At 43.4% G+C, this 26,647-nt stretch overlaps 1 protein-coding gene across 1 annotated transcript in view; it reads left to right on the top strand.

Moving 5' to 3' along the window:
• Positions 1-26,647, top strand: part of abcc12 (ATP-binding cassette, sub-family C (CFTR/MRP), member 12) — a 146,713-nt gene that overhangs the window by 3,073 nt on the left and 116,993 nt on the right. The window contains exons 4-11 of the mRNA XM_085991509.1: positions 658-891; positions 11,913-12,086; positions 13,982-14,129; positions 14,508-14,656; positions 14,766-14,873; positions 15,022-15,306; positions 15,413-15,484; positions 21,245-21,369. Of these exons, the coding sequence (XP_085847635.1) occupies positions 658-891; positions 11,913-12,086; positions 13,982-14,129; positions 14,508-14,656; positions 14,766-14,873; positions 15,022-15,306; positions 15,413-15,484; positions 21,245-21,369 (1,295 nt within the window). The remainder of the gene's footprint in view (positions 1-657; positions 892-11,912; positions 12,087-13,981; positions 14,130-14,507; positions 14,657-14,765; positions 14,874-15,021; positions 15,307-15,412; positions 15,485-21,244; positions 21,370-26,647) is intronic.

Raw genomic sequence — 26,647 nt, forward strand, 5'->3', positions numbered from 1 at the left:
CAGTATGCTGCATATCTTAACCTTTTTAGGCTCTCCTTGCTGGCCCCTCCATCCTCCATGAACTCAAAGTATCATGTCCCACAATAAGTCCTATTCGCACATCAATGCTAGCTTTGCTGATTTACATTGGCTCTCCATCCCCCGTGCCTTACACCTAAAATCCTTGGCCTCACCTTTAAATTGCTTCATGGCCTCACCCCACCCTATCTCTGTAATGTCCTCCAGTCCTATATCTCCCCTTCCTGCCAAACACACCATTCCTCTGACTCCAGCCTTTAGTGCAGCTTCCGCCGTTCGCCTCACCTATAATGGTAAAACCTCAGCCACTTGGGTTTCACTCTCTTGAATTCCTTCCTAAACCTCTCTGTCCTTTAAAAACCTTGAAACCCATCTCAAATCAAGTTTTTGCTCATCTCTCCTAATCTCGCCTTTCCTGGCTTGGTGTCCGTTTGCTATCCATTTATCTGTGATATGCCTTTGGAACTTTTTTCTTGTTAAAGGTACTACATAGATGCAGGCTGTTATTGTTATTGTTGTTGCAGATACCCAAAATGGATGTCTCCCATTCTGCACCATTAAAATATTTCATCTTGATGAGCACAAAAATGTCACCATATTATTACTGCATAATTGCTACTTCTGTTTCTTACTCTACAGGCAGTGCTGGTTCATGCTATACTCCAGCATGTTGAAGAAAAGTCAGAAAATCTTGTTTATGGAGTTGGTCTGTGCTTTGCCCTATTTACTACAGAGTTTTTAAAAACCTTTTTCTTCTCCGCCTCATGGGCTGTCAACTATCAGACTGGTATCCGACTAAAAGGTGCCATTTCTACATTGGCATTTGTTAAGCTGACTCATCTTAAAAGTTTACACAACATTTCCATTGGTGAGGTAGGCACTGATCTGCAATGCAAGATTATAGCAGTTGTCCTTTGTTGATTTTCTTCAGTGATCGTACCACGTTAAAACAGCTGTGAGAAAGTACGTGACGGCAGCCTGGTGATGATTGTCCCTCTGATATTCCCTGTTCTTCTCCCCATGGGAAAGTATCTATCCTCCGCTCCATGTGTCCCTGTCGTAGATCCAGCTCATTAAAAATGGTTTTGCATTGTCAGTTGAGATAATGGACAAACTAAGTGGTTATAAATAAACCTTTTACATTTCTGCTGCTGCACCCATCCAAGTACATTGCAACACATCCTGACTTGACACAACACATTCCTGACTGACCTTGATCCGCCCTGGCCCAGCTCTATTCTGGCAGGCCTGTAGTTGTGATTAAAATTAGCAAATGCAATATGACTTTGGGTCAAAGACGATTTCTGATGGCCATTTCCTACATTACAACAGCGACTACACTTCAAAACTACTTAATTGACTGTAAAGCGCTTTGGGACGTCCTGGGGTCATGAAAGGCGCTACATATATTCAGGTCTTTCTTTTCTTTTTTATGAACATGCTGGAGACAGATTGAACAGATTCTGTTTGGCCCACCTCTCCAACCTCGGCACTTTGAGGTCCCAGGATTCTTCTCACTGCTTCCAGAATCGGGGAGCCCCAGACAAATACTTCCAGACACAGAGAACCCCTCCCCAGTGCACCCAGACTCCAAGACCTTCTCTAGTGCTCCCAAACCCCACTCCCTAATTTTCCCAGCCTCTGAGATGCCCTCTCTGCTGACAGATCCCAGGGAACCCCACTTGCTCCCAGACCCTGGGGCCCACTCCAATACCACTCCAATACGGGGGCATAGTTTCGAGGTAAGGGGCAGGAGGTTTAGAGGGGGTTTGAGGAAAAACTTTTTCACCCAGAGGGTGGTTGGAATCTGGAACTCACTGCCTGAAAGGGTGGTAGAGGCAGGAACTCTCACAACATTCAAGAAGCATTTAGATGAGCACTTGAAACGCCATAGCATACAAGGCTACGGACCAAGTGCTGGAAAATGGGATTAGAATAGATAGGGCTTGATGGCCGGCATGGACATGATGGGCCGAAGGGCCTCTTTCTGTGCTGTATAAATCTATGACTCTATGGTAATCACTCCAGAGCCCCCATTCCCAGTGCTGCCAGACACTAAGATCTCAGCCAGACTCCCAGCACCCCCAAATATTGCCAGACTTGCTGCCTTACACCTGCAGGGCTACCAGTCCTCAACCTCTCTCCCCATTGTTACTCAATCTTCGGACACCCCCGTGCTGCTACACAGCAGCATCCTCCACTCCTAGTAATAATAGACCTCAGTACCATCCTCCACTGTTCCCGGAAACTAGACCCCTTCACACAATGGTGCAATACCACAAACACAAATGGGGACATTGTTGCCTGACCCTAGTATCAACTACCCAGTACTTACACAAGAAGGAACTCGCCCTCTGCTCAGACATGCCCCAGGACCCATCCGCAGTGTGCCAGACACCAGAAACCCACCCAAGTGCTGTCACACTGAGAATCCTTCTGTCCAATATTACATGCAGTCTTTGGTACCTTCCCCAATTCTCCCACAGCACAGGACTCGCTACGTAGTGCTGCCATATCCTGGTACTCACCCCACACTACTGCTGGACTCTAGGAATCCCACAGTAACCCAATCCTCATATTCCATCCCCAAGTAAGGCCAACCCAAGAACCACCCTAAGCCCTTCCAAAGCCCTGCACCTCCTCCCAACTATTCCCCCAACATCTTGCTCACTACTGCTTAACCCCACATCTGTCTCCAGTCGGATACATCTTGCTTAACATCATCCTGTGTATCCTGTGCTTTAAAAAGTTAAGATATAAAAAGAAAGTCTTGCCTTTATATAGCGCCTTTCACAACCTCAGGATGTCCCAAAGTGCTTTATAGCCAATTAAGTACTTTTTTTTAGTCATTCTTGTAATGTAGGAAATGTGGCAGCCAATTTGCACACAGCAAGTTCCCACAATGGCAACGTGATAATGACCAGATAATCTGTTTTTAGTGATGGTTAGGGATAAATATTGGCCAGGACATCGATATAACTGAAGTACACAGGTAAAGAAACAAGTAATAATATTGTGGTCCAATTCTGAGGACCAAGGTGAGACAGTATAAACAGCACCCATGTTGATGGAATAGATGGCAGGTGAAGTACAGATAACAGAAACATTCTGGGGGAGAAATTCATTATCGCCCTGTTTGGGGACAATAACCTTTGAAAGCTGGGAAACCTAGCGCCAGGCGCTAATGATTCCCATCTTTCACGAAATTGGGTTTAGCACTCCAGGAAGGAAGTGGAGCGCTAAATCAAGCACTGCACTTTCTTCCTGGAGCGCTAAAGGACGCAGGCGGAGGTGGTAGTGGTGCAGCGCTGTACAATGTCCCGTGCAGCACTGCCGCATTCTGAGGCTCCTTCCCTCCCTTAAAGGGAAGGGCCATCACTGCAGGCTCTGCATTGGGACCAGTTAGCTGGTCCCCGACGGCAGATGCGATCCGGCCCGATCAGCCCCATGCACTCCAGCAGAGTGTCGGGCTGATCGATCACAGCCCAGGAGAAGCAGAAAAAATTGACTTACCTCAGCAACCTCCCCTTTAACTTTCACCCCTGAAGTGCCCAGCCTCCCGATGAACGCCTCCTGCAGCTGCTGGTGTTGTCGCCCGAAACCGAAGTTTGGGCCCGGGGCGCAACCGGGGCGATGCACACGCGATGACATCATGATCTCCGGGCGAAGGAGGTCGGGGTGCAATGCCATACCACCACCGCAAACCTCCCACCGAATTTAGCGGGAGGCAATATTCTCTCCGCACCCGGGCGGTAAGTGGATAGTGCCCTGTTATCGCCTCCCGGAGGCGATACCGGGAGGTGCAAATGTACCCAATTTCTTCCCCTCTGTCAATAGTGAGAGAGTTCTTCCAATGAGGTGACACTGGACAAAGACTTTGCTGGAAAGACTTGCAGCTTGCTTTATCTGTGCTGGAAATGGACTGTGCAACAGCTTCTGCCTGAAGAAAGTGATCATCTGTCAGGTGGGAGCTTTTACTGTACATTTGATGCTGTCAAGTAATCAGCTGGAGCAATGGCCATGGAACTCCTGCCTTAGGTTGACAGACGTGCTTCCCGAACTGCGTGAATCCCGTGGCCGTGTAGGGAAATTTAAAAAGTAAGTGAAAAAAGGCTCTTAAGTGCCTGTAAACTACCTGATAATCATCTCAATTGGGTCCCCTGACGCTGCCGGTCGGGTCAGCTCCACGATGACAAATGTGCCTGGGGGAAAGACGCGTGGGAACAAGATGATAGCGGGTTCCCAACCCACTGTCGAAAATAATTACTTTCCCACCCGACCCGCCACCGATCGCACCCGCTACCACCCCGGAAAATTCCGCCTAATGAGCTTGATTCTGTAAGACCATGCAGGCGGGTGTGTGCTTGCTGACTGTTGTTTGGTAAGGATTCAAGTAGATTATGCAAGCAAAGACCAGGGAGAAGACAGCTAAGTGAGTACAAGGAGTTTGGCTTGAACTGGAATTTGGTATCGAAGTGTGGTTGGCATAAAACTATTTTTCGAATATTCAAATTATTTGAGTTTCCAAGTTCTTCGAGTCCAGTTAATGCGGCAGAACCTTGTATGAAATGGGAGTTTCTGGAAACAATCCAAAGCTCAAAGTTTGAGAAGCAATTTTGCTCTATATAGGAGGAGAATTCGTGGAGCACATATTTGAGGCGCATTCACTGCACAGCTAGAAAGGAATGCTGAAGGGAAGTGGATGACCATCTACTGGAGGGAAGGGGAAGAAGATTCAGGTAAAGGCAATGCATGAAACTTTTGGAGAAATAAAAGTCTCTGATAGATATGATACCGATGATGCCAAAGAAGGTGGTGACTCGGGAGGAAAATCACAACCTATGCCACAGCACTGTGGAGCAAATTGTTGCTTGAGGAGGCAGAGTTAAGTACAGGAATGAGAGGAGTGGACAGTCAATTCTGTAACTGTGAGTTCTGAATAGTGTGTTGCTTCCCGGGTAAGGGACATTATGGAGCGGGTATAGAAGCTCTTGGAAATAGATGGGGATCAGTCAAAAGCTGTGGTTCATATTGGAACCAACGGTGTAGGGAAGAATAGGATTCAGGTCCTGCAAAGAGAGTTCCATGAATGAAGAGAAAGATTAAGAAACAAGAACTCAATGGTGGTTACCTTAGGATTACTACCAGTGCTGTGCACCAGCCAGTACAGGTACAGCCAGAGCAGGTAAGAAAAATTAAGACTAAAGGCATGGTATTGGATAGAAAGGCTCACAGTGGAACAATTTCTGGGTCAGGAGTGAGTTGTACTGACAGGACATCTATAGCTGAACAGAACTGGGATGGATATCCTCATGTGGAGCTTAACCAGAATATTTTTTAATTAGTTCTTGGGATCTGGGCATTCGGCCCAACCAGTCCATTTTTAAAAATTTGTTTATGGGATGTGGGCGTCGTTGGCAAGGCCAGCATTTATTGTCCATCCCTAATTGCTATTGAGAAGGTGCTGGTGAGCTGCCTTCTTGAACCGCTGCAGCCTGTGTGGTGAAGGTACTCCCATAGTGCTATTGGAGGGGAGTTCCAGGATTTTGACCCAGAAACGATGAAGGAACGGCGATATATTCCCAAGTCCTGACTTGTACCTTGTAGATGCTGGAAAGACTTTGGGGAGACAGGAGGTGAGACACTCACCGTAGAATGCCCAGCCTCTGACCTGCTCTTGTAGCCACAGTATTTATGCGGATGGTCCAGTTAAGTTTCTGGTCAGTGACCCCCAGGATGTTGATGGTGGGGGATTTGGCGATGGTAATGCCGTTGAATGTCAAGGGGCTGTGGTTAGACTCTCACTTGTTGGAAATAATCATTGCCTGGCACTTGTGTGGCGTGAACGTTACTTGCCACTTATCAGCCCAAGCCTGCTTCATTATCTGAGGAATTGTGAATGGAACTGAACACTGTGCAATCATCTGTAAACACCCCTACTTCTGACCTTATGACTTAGGGAAGGTCAATGATGAAGCAGCTGAAGATGGTTGGGCCTAGGACACTGCCCTGAGGAAATTCTGCAGCGATATCCTGGGGCTGAGATGATTGACCTCAAAGAACCACAACCATCTTCCTTTGTGCTAGGTATGACTCCAGCCAGTGGAGAGCTTTCCCCCTGATTCGCATTGACTTCAATTTTACTAGGGCTCCTTGATACCACGCTTGGCCAAATGCTGCCTTGATGTCAAGGGCAGTCACTCTCATTTCACCTCTGGAATTCAATTCTTTTGTTCATATTTGGACTAAGGCTGTAATGAGGTCAGGAGCCGAGTGGTCCTGGCGGAACCCAAACTGAGCATCGGTGAGCAGGTTATTGGTGAGTAAGTGCCGTTTGATAGCACTGTCGACGACACCGTCCATCACTTTGCTGATGATTGAAAATAGACTGATGGGGCGGTAATTGGCCGGATTGGATTTGTCCTGCTTTTTCTGGACAGAACATACCTGGGCAGTTTTCCACATTGTCGGGTACATGCCAGTATTGTAGCTATACCGGAACAGCTTGGCTGGAGGCGCAGCTAGTTCTGGAGCACAAGTCTTCAGCACAACAGCTAGCATGTTGTTGGGGCCCACAGCCTTTGCTGTATCCGGTGCTCTTAGCCATTTCTTGATATTACGTGCAGTGAATCGAATTGGCTGAAGACTGGCATCTCTGATGGTGAGGACCTCAGGAGGAGGCCGAGATGGATCATCCACTTGACACTTCTGGCTGAAGATGGTTGCAAACACTTCAGCCTTGTCTTTTGCACTCACGTGCTGGGCTCCGCCATCATTTGAAGATGTGAATGTTCATGGAGCCTTCTCCTCTTGTTAGTTGTTTAATTGTCCACCACCATTCACGCCTGGATGTGGCAGGACTGCAGAGCTTTGATTTGATCCATTGGTTTTGGGATCGCTTAGCTTTGTCTATAGCATCCTGCTTCCACTGTTTACCATGCATGTAGACCTGTGTTGCAGCTTCCCCAGGTTGGCACCGCATTTTAGGTACGCCTGGTGCTGCACCTGGCATGCTCTTCTGCACTCCTTATTGAACCAGGGTTGGTCCCCTGGCTTGATGGTAATGATAGCGTGAGGGATATGCCGGGCCACGAGGTTACAGATTGTGGTGGAATACAATTCTGCTGCTGTTGCTGATGGCCCACAGCGCCTCATGGATGCCCAGTTTTGAGCTGCTAGATCTCTTCCGAATCTATCCCATTTAACACGGTGGTAGTGCCACACAACACGATGGAGGGTGTTCTCAGTGTGAAGAGGGGAATTCGTCTCCCCACGGACTGTGTGGTGGTCACTGCTACCAATGTTGTCATGGAGAGATGCATCTGCAACAGGTAGGTTGGTGAGGATGAGGTCAAGTAGGTTTTTCGCTCATGTTGCTAACCACCCACCTCAGGCCCAGTCCTTCAGGGCTCGGCCAGCTCCATCAGTAGTGGTGCTACCTTGGTGATGGGCATTGAAGTCCCCCACCCAGGGTACATTCTGTGCCCTTGCTACCCTCCATGCTTCTTCCAAGTGGTGTTCAACATGGAGGAGTACTGATTCATCAGCTGAGGGAGGGCAGTAAGTGGTAATCAGCAGGTGGTTTCCTTGCCCATGCTTGACCTGAAGCCATGAGACTTCATGGGGTCCCGAATCAATATTGAGAACCTCCCAACTGTATACCACTGTGCCACCACCTGTGGGATGGTAATGGAGGAGTCTGAGATATTGGCTGAAATCATCTGTTCTGAATCTAGCCCATTTAGCACAGTGATATATTTAATTAATTTAATTTAAATTCCCCAGCTGCCCTCGTGGGATTTGAACTCATGTCTCTTGGATCATTAGCCCAGGCCTCTAGGATTACTAGTCCAGTAACATAACCACTATGCTACCATACCTGTGTGGGGAGGGCGTAACTTAATATGGCTGGGGAGAGAGATAAAGCAAAAGAGTAGACCAGCTGTGTGAAAGAGAAAGTAAGTTTCAGGTATATCGGTAATAAGGAGATAGAAAGGTTGAATGGGCAAGATCGTAAAAAAAAATCAGGATGTGAAAACCAAAGAAAGAAAAAATTTCAAAGCTGAGGGTATATAAACCAAAATGTAGGCATATCAATGAAAATAGTATACGAAAAATGTGGAATGGGGATTGCAATTTCAAAGGGAATTTCCATAATGCAATGAATCGTAGAGCAGCCAATTACATTATGAACAGCAGGAAATCGCAGCAGTGATTTTTTTCACTGATTCCAATTGCGGCCTGTTTAATGTGGTGGTCGGCGGTGGGTGGGGGGGAGTGGGTGGGGGGAAGTAGGGTTTGAGGAGGAGACTAGGCTCTAATTATTTACATAGGAAAATATATTCCCCAGTTGTAACTTTTTTATTCAGCATAGTATATTTCTCATCCTCATTCAATATAGCAAAGTTTGAATTGCTTGTTTCCTTTATATAGCACTGAAATTGTGCCTGTGATCAAAAGACCACATAATTATGTTTCCTTGATTTATTTAGCAGTGTTATTCCTTTCAGCTCTTTTAAAACCGAACAAATGAAATTGTGACAATTTTCTCTAAATTGGATCTGGCTGATCGGATTCCATTATATTACAACAAGATGGGGAAAACTGGTGCAAGTTATGACAAAAACAACTCCATCCAAAAGAACCAAGTATAAGCAAATTTGCTGCCATTTACTCTTAAATTCAAGTGGTTATTGTATCAATTGTACATTTAATGCAGACCGCAATGTTCATATAATTCTGGATATTTGCTATTTTTAAAATTTATTCTCCGAATGTAAGCAATACTGCATTTATCACCCATCCCTACTTGCCCTGGCAACGGAATGAGTTGCTAAGCTACTTCAAAGGGCATTAAGCATCAACTAAATAGGGGGGAACTTTTCGGGGGGTCAATGAGTGCGTTTGGTGGCAGGTCAGGTAGGAAAAAAAATTTCTGACAGCGGGTTGGGTACCTGCTGTCAAGCCACTACCACGCTACTGTCCCAGATGTCGGGTCTGTCAGCGCTGAACAGACCCAACACCAAGTAGTGGGGGAGGCAATTTAGGTCATTATGACCTTGTTAACAGCCTGTTTAAGAGAATTTTGAGCTCACCTTAACATTTTACGAGGTCGCCCATGGGTTCCACGCTGCTCGGGCATCACGTCAGGTAAGCAGGGCAGGAGTTGTGTTACCATGAAATGATCTCTTTACTTGACAGCTGCAAATGTGCTATAAAAGCTCCCATCTCACAGCTGTTCACGTTCCAAGCTCAGAAGCTTTTGCTTACTGCATTTGGAAGACAGATTGAGCTTTATGCAGATTGCAAGTGTTTGGAGTAAACTCTGTATCCAGTGTCACCTCATTGGAACAACCTCTCTCACCATTGACAGATCGCTTCTGTCATCTCAAGTTCACCTACCATCTATTACATCGGTGAACTTGAAACTATCTCACCTTGGCCCTCAGAATCCCACCACGATCAGCCCCAACACCAGCAGCACTAGGCACACCAGCACCAACAACAACACCAACCTTCTCCGCAATCAACTGATGCTACAGAGGACACAGGGCATCAGCACTTGACCACATTGCTGCCCGGAGGCCAGGGATGAACTCACCATGGCCAGATTTACTTCACTTGACACTGCACACCCTGGCTGCCACATGATGTGCCAGGTTGGCACCACCCCACACCAACACCATAAAGCATCCCTACAATGTCCAAGCCATTCCTGTCACACTCATCACCATTGCGCGGACTACCGTTATGTCTCACCATTCATAGAGTCATAGAGTCACAGAAGGAGGCCATTCGGCCCATCGAGTCCGTGCCGGTTCTTTGTAGAGCAATCTAGTCAGTCCCGTTCCCCCACTCTATCCCCATAGCCCTGCAAGTGCTTTATTTCCCTCAAGTGCCTATCCAGTCACCCCTTGAAAACATTGAGTGTCTCCGCTTCCACCACTTCCGGCGGCAGCGAGTTCCAGATCCTCACCACTCGCTGCATAAAAAAGGTTTTCCTCATGTCCCCCCTGTATCTCTTGCCCAAACCTTAAATCTGTGTCCCCTAGTCCTTGTACCATCAACTAGTGGGAACAACCTTTCCCCGTCTAGCCTATCCAAACCCGTCATAATCTTGTACACCTCGGTCAAATCACCCCTCAACCTCCTTTGCTCTAATTCACTGCAACTCACTAAGCCACTTCCAAAGGTGCACACAAACCTGTCCAAGAATGCAAAGTGTTGAAAATAAAGATTTCAATGTTTGACAGCACATTAACAGAAACTTCACATGAACATTGGCTAAAACACACAAGTGCCTACCCTGTGTGTTGTTAGTTGGTATGATTGCACTAGGATGAGGGTGAGTGTGAGGGGTGGCTAGTGAGATTGGGGATGTGATAATGTAGATAGAGAGGGATGGGTGGAGGTGCAAGGTAAGTTGGTGTGAGTAAGGATGTGCAGGAGTAGGGTAGGGAAGGCAGAGTGATGGGGATGTGATGAGTGGCACAGCAGGATGAGGTTGAGTGTGGCTTTGCAGTAACGTTTCATGATCTACTGAGATCATTGAAAGGTTTGCACCACTGCAGCCTGGTCCTCCTGACAACATCCCTGCTTGTGCCCTCCTGTGTAATGTGCAACCAGGCTGCATTGGTCTCCTGGGGAGGTCTCTTCTGCCCATTGGAAGGGAAGAGGACCCCCTGCACGCTGTGACTCCCTCCACATACATATTGAATTCAATGTTACAGCTTGCCATTGGAGAATTATAAACTCACAATCTCTGGCTTGTTAGTCCAGTACCATAACCATTATATTACCATACTCTTTTGTTCCCTTTTGTTTCTTGGTTATATGCATGATTGTCTAGGAATCTCTACACAAATGAGTTAATACTAATCTTGGTTTTGATACCTAAGATTTAAAAGCTAAGGTAATTGGAATCATTACACAAGTTCTTTGTTTAGTCAGAGTGTGATGTTTTGTATCTCCACATGCCTGACTCATGCATTGGGCTTGTGAGAGAACAAAACAAGCTGAAATTACTGTGCACGGACTTTATTCATCAAATTTACAGAACCTCTTGAACTTAAATGGTGGGATTCTTAGAAAGGCTTATTAATCCATTATAGACTTTCTCCTGTATTTATGTTTATTTATTCTACTTATAACATTTGTTGATTATTGTTCTTCTTCCTAATAATTTGTACATAAATATATTAGTTGCTTTAAATCTGGTCTGTGTAGTAATATTCACCGTTCAGAGAAGAATTTAATAGCATAGCCTGAGTTTATGTAACTCCAGTAATCAGATTAATGCAATTGGTGTAATGGTTAGCCTCTCTGAAAGAACAGAATATAGGATAAGTAAAGTATCTGGATTGTAGAGTACCAGGTCTGCTTATGGGAACCACTATTACACACTTTTAATTACCTTGAAATTGTAACAGCAATTGGTTCAATTAAGAAATTAAGCATGCAGCCACCGACTGCACCAAATACATAATTTATCACACACGAAAGGGGCATGTGTCTTTTAAGCTTTGTTTCTAAATGTATAATTATATCATTTTTGTGATGAAACTACCATTTGCATTACAAGGGCATAAATCACACCTTAATGATGAACTTGATACTCAGCTCTTCTGGAACTTAAGGACTGAAAATCTCTCCCCAAAATGGTAACATTTCTCTCTTATTAAACGGATCTGACAGATCAGATTCAAGCTTTGCATTGCAACAAGATGGGAAAATTTGGCAAAATTTGTGACAAAAACAACACCGTCCAAAACAAGAAACCAAAAGGGAGTTTGCAACCTTTTAGCATTAAAGACAGACTGATTTGAAATCAGGCTCAAAGAGTGAAAACAAAACTGCTTGGAATTAATTTAATCTATTTTATTTTGCTTATACAGGTTATGAACCTTCTATCAAATGATGGCCATCGACTATTTGAAGCTGCTTTGTTTTGTCCTTTTATATTTGGTACACCAGTGTTGCTGATCATTTGCACAATATATTCCTATATTATCCTTGGGCCTACGTCATTATTGGGAATTGTTGCTTATCTTTTATTCATACCTGTTCAGGTATGACATTAAAATGAAATGTCTAATGAAACATATTAATTACAAATTGTAGTACATCAAATAGTTGTGCCAGCTTATCAGACTTGTGAGCACTCTCACTGATGGGTCTGAGTTTACCTGGATTTATTTTGTCACCTTTCTTCAAAATATATCCCAGGCAATGACTATCTCCAACAAGCGACAGTCTAACCACCTCCCCATGACATTCAATGGCATTACCATCGCCAAATCCCCCACTATCAACACCCTGGGGGTCTCCATTAACCAGAAACTTAACTGGATCAGCCACATAAATACTGTGGCAACAAGAGCAGGTCAGAGGCTAGGTATTCTGCGGCGAGTGTCTCACCTCCTGACTCCCCAAAGCCTTTCCACCATCTACAAGGCACAAGCAAGGAGTGTGATGGAATACTCTCCACTTGCCTGGATGAGTGCAGCTCCAACAACACTCAAGAAGCTCGACATCATCCAGAACAAAGCAGCCCACTTGATTGGCACCCCATCCACCACCTTAAACATTCACTCCCTTCACCACCGGCGTACCGTGGCTGCAGTGTGTACCATCTACAAGATGCACTGCAGCAACTCGCCAAGGCTTCTTCTGCAGCACCTCCCAAACCCGCGACCTCTTCCACCTAGAAGGACAAGGGCAGCAGGCACATGGGAACACCACCACCTCCAAGTTCCCCTCCAAGCCACACACCATCCTGACTTAGAAGTATACCGCCGATCCTTCATCGTCACTGGGTCAAAATCCTGGAACTCACTACCTGACAGCACTGTGGGAGTACCTTCATCACATGGACTGCAGCTGTTCAAGAAGGCGGCTCACCACCACCTTCTCAAGGGAAATTAGGGATGGGCAATAAATGCTGGCCTAGCCAGCGACGCCCAGATCCCATAAATGATTTTTTTTTTAATGTTAGCTTGTTTCCAATACAATGGGACCTTTCTTGTATTCATTGACTCCCTATGATTACTGTCAGCATTTCATAGATATTAGGGGTGAAATTCGACTTGGGTAGTAATGCAAAATGGATGGTGGTGCATTGGCAACCCATTTTACACTCCACCCAATTTTCTTTTCCACTGACTCCAATGGAAAGTAAAATCAAGCAGAGTGTAAAAAGGATGGCTGAGGCGCTTTAGCCCGTTTTGCAGTATAATCCAAGACAAATTTCACGCCCATTGTTTTTCTATGTACAAGGTGCTATATAAATGCATGGTCTTTTTTGTTGGTGTCCCTCATCTCACTTAGCATTCTCAAGTATATAGGATCCATCTCCAGGGATTAAATGTTTTTAAGCCCTTCAAGCATGTCTAGGATGTTAATCTGAGTGATATCAATGTCATTAAGTTTAGCTGTAGAACAATTAATGATGGGTGTCATGTTACTAGTATCATCTCTAAAGAATACTTCTAGAAAGCAATCATTTTATATTTTCAGTTCATTCTGTTCCTCTTGCTGTTATAAAACTGGAAGAATTTCTTACTGTCATAGTTAGTTTCTACAGCTATCATAATATCTAGCTCACCATTAACCCTTTGACTGTCTTCTTTACATTTTTTGGATGTTCCTGCATTCTTCCAGTGGTTTCCTTCATTGTTCTCCCCAAGGGCTCTATAGAGTTTGTCTTTCTTATTAATTTCACTTCATGTTGCCTTATTAACCTACTTAGTGTCAGCTTTGCGAATTTGCATTTACTAGTCAATGGTATGTATTTATCTTGTATGCTGAGTAGTAAGTTCTGAAATGTTTTCCATTTGTCCTCAACTGAAGTTTTCTTGCGTGCACTCCCCCAGTCAAATACCTTGAAGCCCAGAAATTGTTTTATGAAATTGACGAAGAGGAAAGTTGGAAAAGATCATTTATTTGTGATTTTTATTGGTTTCAGATGTTCATGGCACAATTTAGCACAGCATTTCGACGCAAAGCCATTGGTCATACAGACACTCGCGTGCGATTAATGAATGAAGTGTTGACGCATATAAAACTGATAAAAATGTATGCATGGGAAAAATCATTTGCACATTCTATTAGTGGTAAGATAAAGCATTGTTCAGTTAATTGAAATAAGAGTTATTTATTCACTAGAAGCATGCTGTTTATACTTGATCTTGACATCCAATTTACATATAACATAAGAACATCTTGTAAATACAAACCTGGTTTATATAAAAAGCTATTTTAAAGTACCCACTATTCTTTGATGCCTTTGTGCAAATTGTGTCTATCTAGCAATTGCATTTGTGTATATAGTATTTAAAGCAAACTAAAGTAGCTTTAGAGTTTCGTTAAAACTCAAAACATGAAACAACATCATTAGCCAGGAACAAGATTTCAAATAATGCACATTTTAAATGATACAGCCCTTAAACCCAGTGCTGATGCTGATTTATGCTACTCATTTTCTATTATAGATGTGCGGAAAGATGAACGAAAGATATTAGAAAAAGCAGGATATGTTCAGAGTGTGAATACTTCAGTTACCCCTATTGTACCAACATTGGCCACAGTCCTCACATTTGTTGTGCACACACTGTTGGGATATGAGTTGACAGCATCCACGGTAAGAGTAAATGAACAGAATATTGCTGATGCACTTACTGAAGGGTAATCCTGACTGGTTGTAAATTCATTCCATTAAACCTTACATTTTATTTATCTCATCGCTCCAGGCATTTACTGTGATCGCAGTTTTCAATGCAATGAAATTCACATTGGCCAGTCTGCCATTTTCAGTTAAAGCATTTGCAGAGGCCAGAGTTTCTTTAAGAAGACTAAAGGTAAACCAGTAACTTTGTTAATAATTTTACACTTATCGGTTTAAATATAGATGAAAATTGTTTTGAAAGGCAATAATTAAACAATTCTCAAAATTCTCATTCAGATTTGTACATCGCTTTCCCTTTCAAAAACTTACTTTATTATTAGAAAATTCTGGTCATGGAAAATCCTGTAGAATATGTGAAAACTCTGCGAGACTCTCCGTATGCAGTGCTGATGGAAAATGCTTCACTTTCATGGGACAATACAAATGGCAATGAAGAAGAATCCGACCCTGCTGACAAGATTTCAAAAGGAAAAGATGTTTTTAATGCAAATGGAACAAATGAGGCCAATATTAATGGTCAAGTGCCAGACATTACACCAACATCAACAGAAAAAGACCACCTTGCATTAATGACTCTTCACAATATTAGTTTCTGCTTGAAGAAGGTACATGTTTACGTATATTATGCCTGTTAAATGGTCACATATATTTATCTTGTGTTTGAGGAAATGTCCGAGAAGTCTAATAAATAACTTCTGATATATTTTTCAGGGGTCACTTTTAGGAGTTTGTGGAAATGTAGGGAGTGGAAAAAGCTCTTTAATATCTGCTGTATTGGGACAGGTATGCATATTTTGGATTGTTTAGTAACAGAAATGAAGACTACTATTACCATGTGAGGAGGAATAAAAGCATTAGATATATAGATGTGTATGTGCACTTAGGTCAAAGTAGCTTCTCTTGGGAACCTGTGCAGGGAGACAGAGGAAAGGGAAGCAAGGATAGAAGCAAAAGACAGGAAGGAGAAACGCAGAAGTGGCAGTCAGAGAAATCAAGGGTGTAAATCAAACATGGCCACAGTAAATAATAATTCTAAAAGGTCTAAGAGTGTTAAAAAAACAAGCCTGAAGGCTTTGTGTCTTAATGTGAGGAGCATTCGTAATAAGGTGGATGAATTCGCTGTGCAAATAGATGTAAACGGATAAAATATAATTGGGATTACAGAGACATGGCTCCAGGGTGACCAAGGCTGGGAATTCAACATCCAGGGGTATTCAATATTCAGGAAAGACAGGAAAAAAGGCAAAGCAGATGGGGTAGCATTGCTGGTTAAAGAGGAGATTAACAAAATAGTAAGGAAGGATATTAGCTCTGATGATGTGGAATCTGTATGGGCAGAGCTGAGCAATATCAAGGGGCAGAAAACGTTAGTGGGAGTTGTATACAGACCCCCAAACAGTAATGCTGAGGTTGGGGATGGCATTAAACAGGAAATTAGAGACATATGCAATAAGGGCACAGCAGTTATCATGGGTGACTTTAATCTACATATAGATTGGGCTAACCAAATTAGTAACAATACTGTGGAGGAGGAATTCCTGGAGTGTATACAGGATGGTTTCCTGGACCATTATGTCGAGGAACCAACTAGAGATCAGGCCATCTTAGACTGGGTATTATGTAATGAGAAAGGATTAATTAGCAATCTTGTTGTGCGAGGCCCCTTGGGACGGAGCGATCATAATATGATAGAATTCTTCATTAAGATGCAGAGTGAAGTATTTGACTCAGAGACTAGGGTCCGTATTTAAATAAAAGAAACTACAATGGTATGAGGCGCGAGTTGGCTAGGATGGGTTGGGGAACGTTACTTAAAGGGTTGACGGTGGATAGGCAATGACAAATATTTAAAGATCGCATGGATGAACTACAGAATTTGTTCATCCCTGTTTGGCATAAAAATAAAACAAAAAAGGTAACTCAACCGTGGCTAACAAGGGAAATTAGGGATAGCATAAGATCCAAGGAGAGGACAGAATTGGCCAGAAAAAGCAACAAACCAGAGGATTGGGAGCAGTTTAGGATTCAGAAAAAGAGGACAAAGGGATTAATTAAGAGGGGGAAAATAGAGTGAGAGTAAGCTTGCAGGGAACATAAAAACTGACTGTAAAAGCTTCTATAGATATGTGAAGAGAAAAAGATTGGTGAAGTCAAGCATAGGTCCCTTGCAGTCAGAAGCAAGGGTATTTATAATGGGGAACAAAGAAATGACAGACAAATTAAATACATACTTTGGGTCTGTTTTCACAAAGGAGGACACAAATAACCTCCCAGAGATGTCGGGGAACATAGGGTCTAATGAGAGGGAGGAACTGAATGAAATCAATATTTGTAGGGAAATGGTGTTAGCAAAATTGACGGAATTGAATGCCGATAAATCCCCAGGGCCTGATAATCTACATCCTATGGTACTTAATGAAGTGGCCCTAGAAATAGTAGATGCATTGCTGGTCATCTTTCAAAATTCGATAGACTCTGGAACAGTTCCCATGGATTGGAGGGTAGCTAATGTAACCCCACTATTCAAAAAAGGTAGTAGAGAGAAAACGGGGAATTATAGACTGGTAAGCCTGACATCGGTAGTGGGGAAAATGCTAGAGTCCATTATAAAAGATGTAATAGCAGAGCACTTGGAAAACAGTGACAGGATCGAACAAAGTCAACATGGATTTACAAAAGGTAAATCGTGCTTGACTAATCTACTGGAATTTTTTGAGGATGTAACTGGTAGAAAAGATAAGGGAGAACCAGCGGATGTAGTGTATTTGGACTTTCAGAAGGCTTTCGATAAGGTCCCGCATAAGAAATTAGCATGTAAAGTTAAAGCACATGGGATTGGGAGTAAGGTATTGACTTGGATAGAGAACTGGTTGGCAGACGGGAAGCAAAGAGTTGCAATAAACGGGCCTTTCTCCGAGTGGCAGGCAGTGACTAGTGGGGTACCACAGGGATCGGTGCTAGGACCCCAGCTATTCACAACATCCTGGGGGTTACCATTGATCAGAAACTGAACTGGACCAGCCATATAAATACTGTGGCTACAAGAGCAGGCCAGAGGCTGGGAATTCTGCGGCGAGTGTCTCACCTCCTGACTCCCCAAAGCCTTTCCACCATCTACAAGGCACAAGTCAGGAGTGTGATGGAATACTCTCCACTTGCCTGGATGAGTGCAGCTCCAACAACACTCAAGAAGCTCGACACCATTCAGGATAAAGCAGCCCGCTTGGTTGGCACTCCATCCACCACCTTCAACATTCACTCCCTCCACCACCAGCGCACTGTGGCTGCAGTGTGTACCATCTACAAGATGCACCGCAGCAACTCACCAAAGCTCCTTCAACAGCACCTTCCAAACCCACGACCTCTGCCACTTAGAAGGACAAGGGCAGCAGACGCATGGGAACATCACCACCTACAAGTTCCCCTCCAAGCCACACACCATCCTGACTTGGACCTGTATCGCCGATCCTTCACTGTCGCTGGGCCAAAATCCTGGAACACCCTTCCTAACAGCATTGTGGGTGTACCTACACCATATGGACTGCAGCGGTTCAACAAGGCGGCTCACCACCATCTTCTCAAGGGCAATTAGGGATGGGCACTAAATGCAGGCCTAGCCAGAGACGCCCACATCCCATCAATGAATAAAAAAATTTAAAAAATTAAAATATTAATGATCTAGACGAGGGAACTAGATAGCCCAGAAATTCGGGTCGGGGGCTTCCCGCGGGTGCAAGCCCCCGACCTGCACTTACCTTGCGCACCGGCAGTTGAGCTGTAGGGCCCCATGGAATTCCGATCCGGGGCCTGGCCCAGCTGCCGGCGCGCAGCGCTTGCGTGTCCCAGGGGCGCAGTTAGTTCGATGCATCCCCTGGGATCACGTGGGCCATGGGCAGCCAATCGGAGCAGGGAAAAGCCCATTCATAAGTCTTGACAGGAAGACCTGTCAAGATTTATAATTACTACGGCCCCAAAATAGCAGTAAACCTTCAAATACATTTTTTAAAAATCACACTTTTTAAATAAACTATAAATTACATTAAATAACTATTTTAAACAATGATTTAAATTTTTGAAAAAAATTATTTTATATTCTAACGGGGCTAAAAATAAACTTACCTTGCTTTAAAGTATTTAAAAATAATAAACCTGTGGAAAAAATGTTTTAATTTTAATTAATTGACCACTTACCTTGTAAAAAGCAGGCCTTACGCCTGCTTTTTACATTTCTAAATTCTAAAACCTTACCCTCCTGGAGAAACCTGTAAAAAAAAACGTAAGTTCAAAGCGCACACGCAGACTCCCCCAACGCACGTGTTCGACCTCTGAACCCCTGCTTTCAGAGGAACGGAAGTGCCGGTTTCCCGCGCGTGCGCAGTCTATGCAGGAAACCGGCACTTCCATCGGGCCCACGGGTGAGTACCCCGTGCGTACTCACCCGTGGAGACCCGAATTTCTGGGCCATTATCTCCAATTTGCAGATGACACAAAGCTGGGTGGGTGTGTGTGCTGTGAGGAAGATGCAGAGAAACTCCAGTATGATTTGGACAAGTTGGGTGATTGGGCAGATGCATGGCAGATGCAGTATAATGTGGATAAATGTGAGGTTATCCACTTTGGTGGCAAAAACAGGAAGGCAGATTATTATCTGAACAGCAATAGATTGGGAGAAGGGGAAGTGCAACGAGACCTGGGTGTCCTTATGCACCAGTCGCTGAAGGTAAGCATGCAGGTGCAGCAGGCGGTTAAGATGGTATGTTGGCCTTCATAGCGAGAGGATTCAAGTACAGGAGCAAGGATGTCTTGTTGCAGTTGTACAGGGCCTTGGTGAGACCACACCTTGAGTATTGTGTGCAGTTTTGGGCTCCTTATCTGAGGAAGGATGTTCTTGTCATGGAGGGAGTGCAGCGAAGATTCACCAGACTGATACCTGGGATGGCAGGAATGACGTATGAGGAGAGATTGGGTCGAATGGGCTTATATTCGCTGGAGTTTAGAAGAATGAGAGGGGATCTCATTGAAACTTATAAAATTCTAACAGGACTAGACAGACTAGATGCAGGAAGGATGTTCCCGATGGCGGGGGAGTCCAGAACCAGGGGTCACAGTCTAAAGATAAGGGATAAGCCATTTAGGACAGAGATGAGGAGGAATTTCTTCACCTAGAGAGTGGTGAACCTGTGGAATTCTCTACCACAGAAGGCAGTTGAGGCCAATTCATTAAATATATTCAAGAAGGAGTTAGATATATTTCTTAAGGCTAAAGGGATCAATGGATATGGGGAGAAAGCAGGGACAGGGTACTGAATTTGGATGATCAGCCATGATCTCATTGAATGGCGGAGCAGGCTCGAAGGGCCGAATGGCCTAATCCTGCTCCTATCTTCTATGTATCTATGTATCTATGTAAAATGGGATGGGGGTTACTGTTAAAGAGAAACTGAAGCTGGGTAGGGGTAGCATATGAAGGGCATGTTGGGGGAAAGGGATTCGCAGCCAGCAGGTGGATTGGAACGGGAGGGGGAAAGGCTAATTGCTCGTTATACCTGCCTGAGTCAGCTGAATTCACTCCCCCTCTGCAGCCAGCGAACTGCCTCTGGGGCCAGTACTGGCGCCCGCAGCTCACCGATAATAAACAAATGTGGCCGGCGGACAAATTAGCCGTGGTCCTGCCATTGGTGTAATTAGGCGGGCATTGCGTGTGTTGCACCAGGATTGCACCCCAATTTGGGAAGTTAAAATGCATCTGCTTGTGACAGCGTTGATAGACAAAGTTTGATATTGTAAAATTGTTCAGTGAAAAGAATTCCTCAAATAAGTTTATTCATATAGGAACTCCCAGTGAACAGGAATCCTTCTCAAGAAAATGCATTTCCCATGAGTTTTTGCAGCAAAATCATTCCTTTATGACAGAATAATCTAGAGCAAATCTAAAATAGTGGGCCAGAATTTGCTGCCAAAATAACAGCGAGTTAAAGGCACACATCATTATTAGTGTGGGAAAAAGTCAGCAATTTGTGGCAAGGAAGAGATACGCGGTGAGTTGTGAGTCGCCACCAACCTGCTTTGCAAAAACGAGATCTTGCTGTAAATCTTCCCATGATTTCCGTCTCTTTTTTCTTTCTCTATTAATCCAATCTTTCTTTCCCTCGCTTTATTTCTCTTCCTGTATCGAATTTGACTCTAATTCACTGCTCCGTCGTTCGCTCTGTTTCTTTCTCTATCCTTAAGTTTAATTGGTGAAGGAGATAGACTATTGGTCTTGTCGTTCACCAAGGTCCCAGATGCCCCCTTGACCTCGCTGCTGTTATCAATTCACACTTCCAGCAATTTGCGGCACAATATTAATTGGAGCTGAAGGATGAGGGAAAAAATCCAACTTACGGCGTTCACCATGAGGTGCCCCACTCCAGCAAATTCTGGGCCAATTAATTCAAGGGACTTTTTAAATCATATTAGATTTTAAAGTAGAAAAGTATTACCAGAGTCACGGATGATCAATTATAACTTGATTCCTCCCCCACCCCCCTCCCCCTCATACAGATGAATTTACATAATGGAGTGGTAGCTATCAATGGATCATTTGCTTTCGTATCTCAGCAAGCTTGGATATTTCATGGGAATGTCAAAGAAAACATCCTATTTGGAAAGATGTATGATGAGGAAAGGTATGTTTGCTGTACTGATGTAATCTGTTGGATTGTTTTGATAATGTATATTACAAAAATGCTGAGATATTGAGGAAGTAAACTTTATTTGTAGTGTTCACCATCCAGAAAGTAATCACCAATATTTCAAATGCTGCTCTTTGTTACGTGTCCCTATTCGATTGGTCTATTTCAGCTTATATCATATTCAAGATAAGCCAACCAGTGCTCTCTGAGCAGTCTGATTGATTTGAAAATGAAATTGAAAATATCACAGTAACTGAACAAAGCCTTTCACATTAATACTTTGAGGAGTGCAATGACAATTCTGCATCCAAATCAAAACTATAACTAAATTTCAATTGATTATAATCATACGAATGAAAATGTTCTCTGGTTCTGTGCATCTGTAACTCGGTGTGATGACATTCTGCATTAGATGTACCTAACCTATTTTGTACACAACGATAAGTGCATTATTTAGCAAGTTGAAAATATCAGTACTGAAAGTGTTAAAATAATAACAAGGAGCTGACTGAGACAGTGATATTTAATATTGTTACAGATGTCTTCCTGGGTCTATAGAAGGCTCTATACCAGTTTTCGTAAATGTGCTCTTTATCTTGTAACAAAAGCAGAAAATGCTGGATACACTCAGCAGGTCAGGCAGCATCTATGGAGTGAGCAGAGCAGTAACGTTTTTGATCCAGACCCCTTTTCAAAACCGAAAACTAAATTGTGGATAGACACATTAATACAGACAGGAAAAGAAGATGGGATATATTGAAAAAAATCGACCAACCCAGAGAGGAATTGTGAATGGGGTAGTGTAACAGATTATCTCAGTCAAGTAATGGACAAAAGCATTAAATATTGAAAAACAAAGAGAATATTACAGATGAGAAGCATTAAGGGAAAGTAGTGTAAAAACAGGGACTCACATACATACAAATACACATACAGACTTGCGCAAACACACACACACAAACACACACACATACAAACACACACACACACACAGACATGCGCACACACAAACACGTGCACACAAAAACACACACACACACACATGTGCACACACGGACATGTACACACAAACACGCACATATACATAGACGCGCACACAAACATGCACACACAGGCACACGGACACACACAGATACGCGCACACACACATAGACACGTGCACACACACAGACACATGCACACACAGACACGCGCACACACAGACACGCACACACACAGACACACACACAGACACGCGCACACACACACACAGACACGCGCACACACAGACACACAGGCACACGCACACACACACAGACACGTGCACACACAGACACACAGGCACACGCACACACACACAGACATGCGCACACACACGCACACACACACACACACACACAGACATGTGCACACACAGACACGCAACATGGTCACACATACACACACAAGAAAAGAAATAGAATGGTTTCTAAAGTGCTTAAGTGGAGAACAGGAGATGGTTAAGTGGCAGAAGTGTTATTAGCTTGAAACAATAGGAGGCTTAATGAGAAAAATTAAAGAAATAAAATCATTTACAAAACACAGAGAGTGTGAATAGCTGAGATGGAGCGGGTGTAGCAGATAGAAAGGAAGCACAAAAAGCTGGCAAAGCACAGCAGGCTCCCGTGAGCGAAGAGCCTGGGAAAGAAAAAAATCAGGTCGATACCAAGGGTGCAGATCACCCCGCCAGCATGGCGTTTGATTATATTTGGAAATTTCAGCAAAGTTGAAGTGCTTGCTGTTAACCTTTTACAGCTGCTGCCTGAATCAGCTGCAGGCATTGTTTTGCCAAACTGAAAGCACCAAGTTTCTCTCATTCAACTGAATGGAGCCTGATTTTCTGCTCTAGTTTGTAAGCTAATATTACAATTGCTTTAGCTTTACATCAGTTCCAGTATCAAGCAAGTAATAACTCCCCAGCAGCATAACCAGCAACAAAGCCACATTATCCAATAATGTAAAATTGCATTTGTTAATAATTTGTTATAAATAATTGAAAATAAAATACATGTGCCTGCCATGAACTTCATTGCTGCTATAAATATTGGATATAATGGAAGTCTATACCCATTGTCAGTCCACTACTAAATTTTCAATCATCGAATGAGGGGGTGGGGTGGGGGGGGCATTGCACATGGGGTCAATTTTCTGAGTACATGCTGGCAGCAGAAAGCCTCATCTGTCAGAAGCACATGCTGAGAAATCATGGGTGCACAGCCTGGTATTTTCCGCACATCGATTTCTGTGGAAGATCATTATATTATGATTTCCAGGTTATTGCACCTGGCAGATGTTGTGAAAGATCTGTTCAATACGCCGCTGCACATGCACAAGCTAATCATTTAGAGGCCATTTGGGGTTTTTTCCCCTCTGGCAAATAGTTCTTGTGAAACTTTGTGCCGATTGTTTTCTTTATCTGCTCATGATTGGCTGACACATACTGGGGGTGGGGGCGTTTCCCCACTGCCAGTGCATACTTGTAAATTACCCCATGAGGTATTAGCTCACAACAAGGCTCGAATGATGTCTCTTTTTAGAAATCCAGTGATTTTTTTTCTCTGCACATCTATAAGTCTTTGCACGCATACTTTATAATATAGAATTTCTATTTGTTTGAATTTGATTGTTTTCAGTCTATCACTTTATATCATGTCTCCTTAATTATTGCAAGTCTGTATATTTTATTATATTTGTTCATTTAGATAACATTCTTACTGTTTAGAAGATTTTGTTGGGAAGAGGATAGAGAAGTATAACACCAACAAAGAATATTTAGCACATCCATGTTACAAAATATTAAAGGCATCTTGGAACCCCATTATAACCTGAAAATCATATTATAGAATCTTACAGCACAGAAAGAGGCCATTTGACCCATCATGCCTGTGCCGGCTCTTTGAAAGAGCTATTCAATTAGTCCCGCTCCCCTGTTCCTTCCCCATACCCCTGCAATTTTTCCCCTTCAAGTATTTATCTAATTCCCTTTTGAAAGCTACTATTGAATCTGCATCCACCAACCTTTAAAGCAGCGCATTCCAGATCACAACAACTCACTGCGTAAAAATGAAGATCAACATGTAAGGATTTTGGTACCACATCCATTTATGACTATATTGCAAAGTGTTGGCTTACAAGCTTTAGTCTTTGTAACTGCAGCAACACTAACGTTACTGATATGGAATAAAAAACAATTGCGTTACATAGGATGACTTAGGGCAACAAAATCTGAATTTAACAAATAAAAGCAATTGCATCTGTCTCCATAGAAATAGACAAGGGCCTGGATATTCCAATGCCTACGGGTGTGTACGGGCTGTGTACCCATCCGTAGGGACATCGGAAATGCCGGTTTCAGGCATGCACAGTGCCTGCGCTGAAAACCGGTATTTCCGATCTGTCAAGAATGCTCTTGACAGATCGGACGCCTGCCCTAGAGAAGGGCCTCAGCGGGCGGATAGTTCCGCTTTCTGGAGAACCTCCGCCCGCAGAAAGCCTTGAGAATTCAAGGTGTAAGGCCTGCTTTTACCAGGATAAGAGTTGAAAAAAGTTTTTTTTTAAATTTCAGTCATTTATCATTTAAAAATACTTTTAAAAAAGCCCTGTAAAAAACTTTAATTATTTTTTTCAAAAATTAAATTTTTGTTTAAAATATTAAATGTATTGTAATTTCAACTAATTTTAAAAATGTGATTTAAAAAAAGAATTATTTAATGTTTTACAGTGTTTTTGGGGTGATCTCCATTCATATATTTGACAGGTCTATCTGTCAAGTGTATGAAGGGAGATTCCCTTCTTTGATTGGCTCCACATGGCCCACGTGATCCCAGGGACGCTTGTGAACCACATGCACCCCGGGGATACGTAGGCCCTGCACACTTGGAGTTCGAGAGGCCCAGCATCGGAACTATACGCACCTCGGGGGCCCTCAGGTAAGTGCGTAGAATTTTTCCAGATCGGAGGCTTCCGCACGCGGGAAGCCTCCAATCTGAAAATACGGCCCAAGATGTCTTTATAAGATGGATTTTCCGATCCTGGTGCAAATTTGAGTGGGACTGGATCACTGTGATTGAATCGCTCGCACAGTGGAACAGAGTATAATTTCATATTATATTCTGAAGTCAGCTCATTTTCATTGTTTATGTACATGTCCTGGCTAGCTTGAAAATACAGCTGGGAGCTCATGGAGGGGTTGTGGGGGGGGTGGTGGGGGGAGGTTAAGGGGGCTGGTGGAGACAGAAAATACAGTAGGCCTGTATCCTTTACTGTTGGGAAGTTTTAACGTGCTGCCGCCATTTAAAGCAAAGTAGTTGCAAGTGAGGTAAAAAAATAGTTTAAGTCCTTCTACAGGCTGAAAATATTGTGTACAATATGCTCTGGTCCTACTGCATTGTGATTGGACCCGATAATCGGACCCTTGGAGCTTCCTTTGCTTCCATTCAAAAGGCAAGTATGGAAACTGGGAAATTCATCTGGGGAATGAATGCCCGCAAAGATATTCCCCGATCGTCCACCATAATTTCGGCAGAGGATCCACAGAAACCCTGGAGAAAAACACCATAAACAGCATGTGCACTGTTTCTTCAGGGATTTCATGGATCTTCTGCCAAAGTTATGGTGGATGATAGGGAAAATCCCTGTGGAAATAAGGGACACAGGGACTTATATATATTCTGGGGCCTGAATGAAGCTATGGCATTAATTGCGCACAGGCACTCTAGCACCCAAAATGCAGTCGGATGGAAAAATTGTAGGCAGAATGAATTAGGTACAAAACATGCCTACAGTCTCCTCTGTCAACTTTCCCAGTGCGACCAGCCCAAATAATCGGAAAATCTATTCATGTGTCAGGAATTGTGCTTTGCCTTGTGCTTGGATATTCTGATTACTTTTTACTGACTGACAATTTAATGAAATACAGAAAGAAGCAAGTTCAAGTTCATATGCAGCAAACTGTCAATTCCACTCAAAACTGATGCCTCCTCAAACAGCGGTTCAGTAATTCAAAAAGTCTCTAAGCCAGAGAACATCCTGCATTCTCTGCTTCAGGTTATAAAGTAACTGCACAGAACCACTTGCAATCTTGAAACTGTATCCTATAGCATAGTTGGAATGAAACATATAATTGTAGGTTAGTCAATGCACTGAGAATAAATGGTTTATGACTGCTAAGATCAGTTTCCACTGATCTGTGAAAAACATGTTCCATGCCCCTGATGGCCTACAGAATCCAGTGTCCCTATATTTCCATTATTTG

The sequence above is a fragment of the Somniosus microcephalus genome, chromosome 6 (assembly GCF_052327205.1).
Source record: "Somniosus microcephalus isolate GS21.2 chromosome 6, FLI_Smic_1.0, whole genome shotgun sequence".
Taxonomy (NCBI): Eukaryota; Metazoa; Chordata; class Chondrichthyes; order Squaliformes; family Somniosidae; genus Somniosus; species Somniosus microcephalus.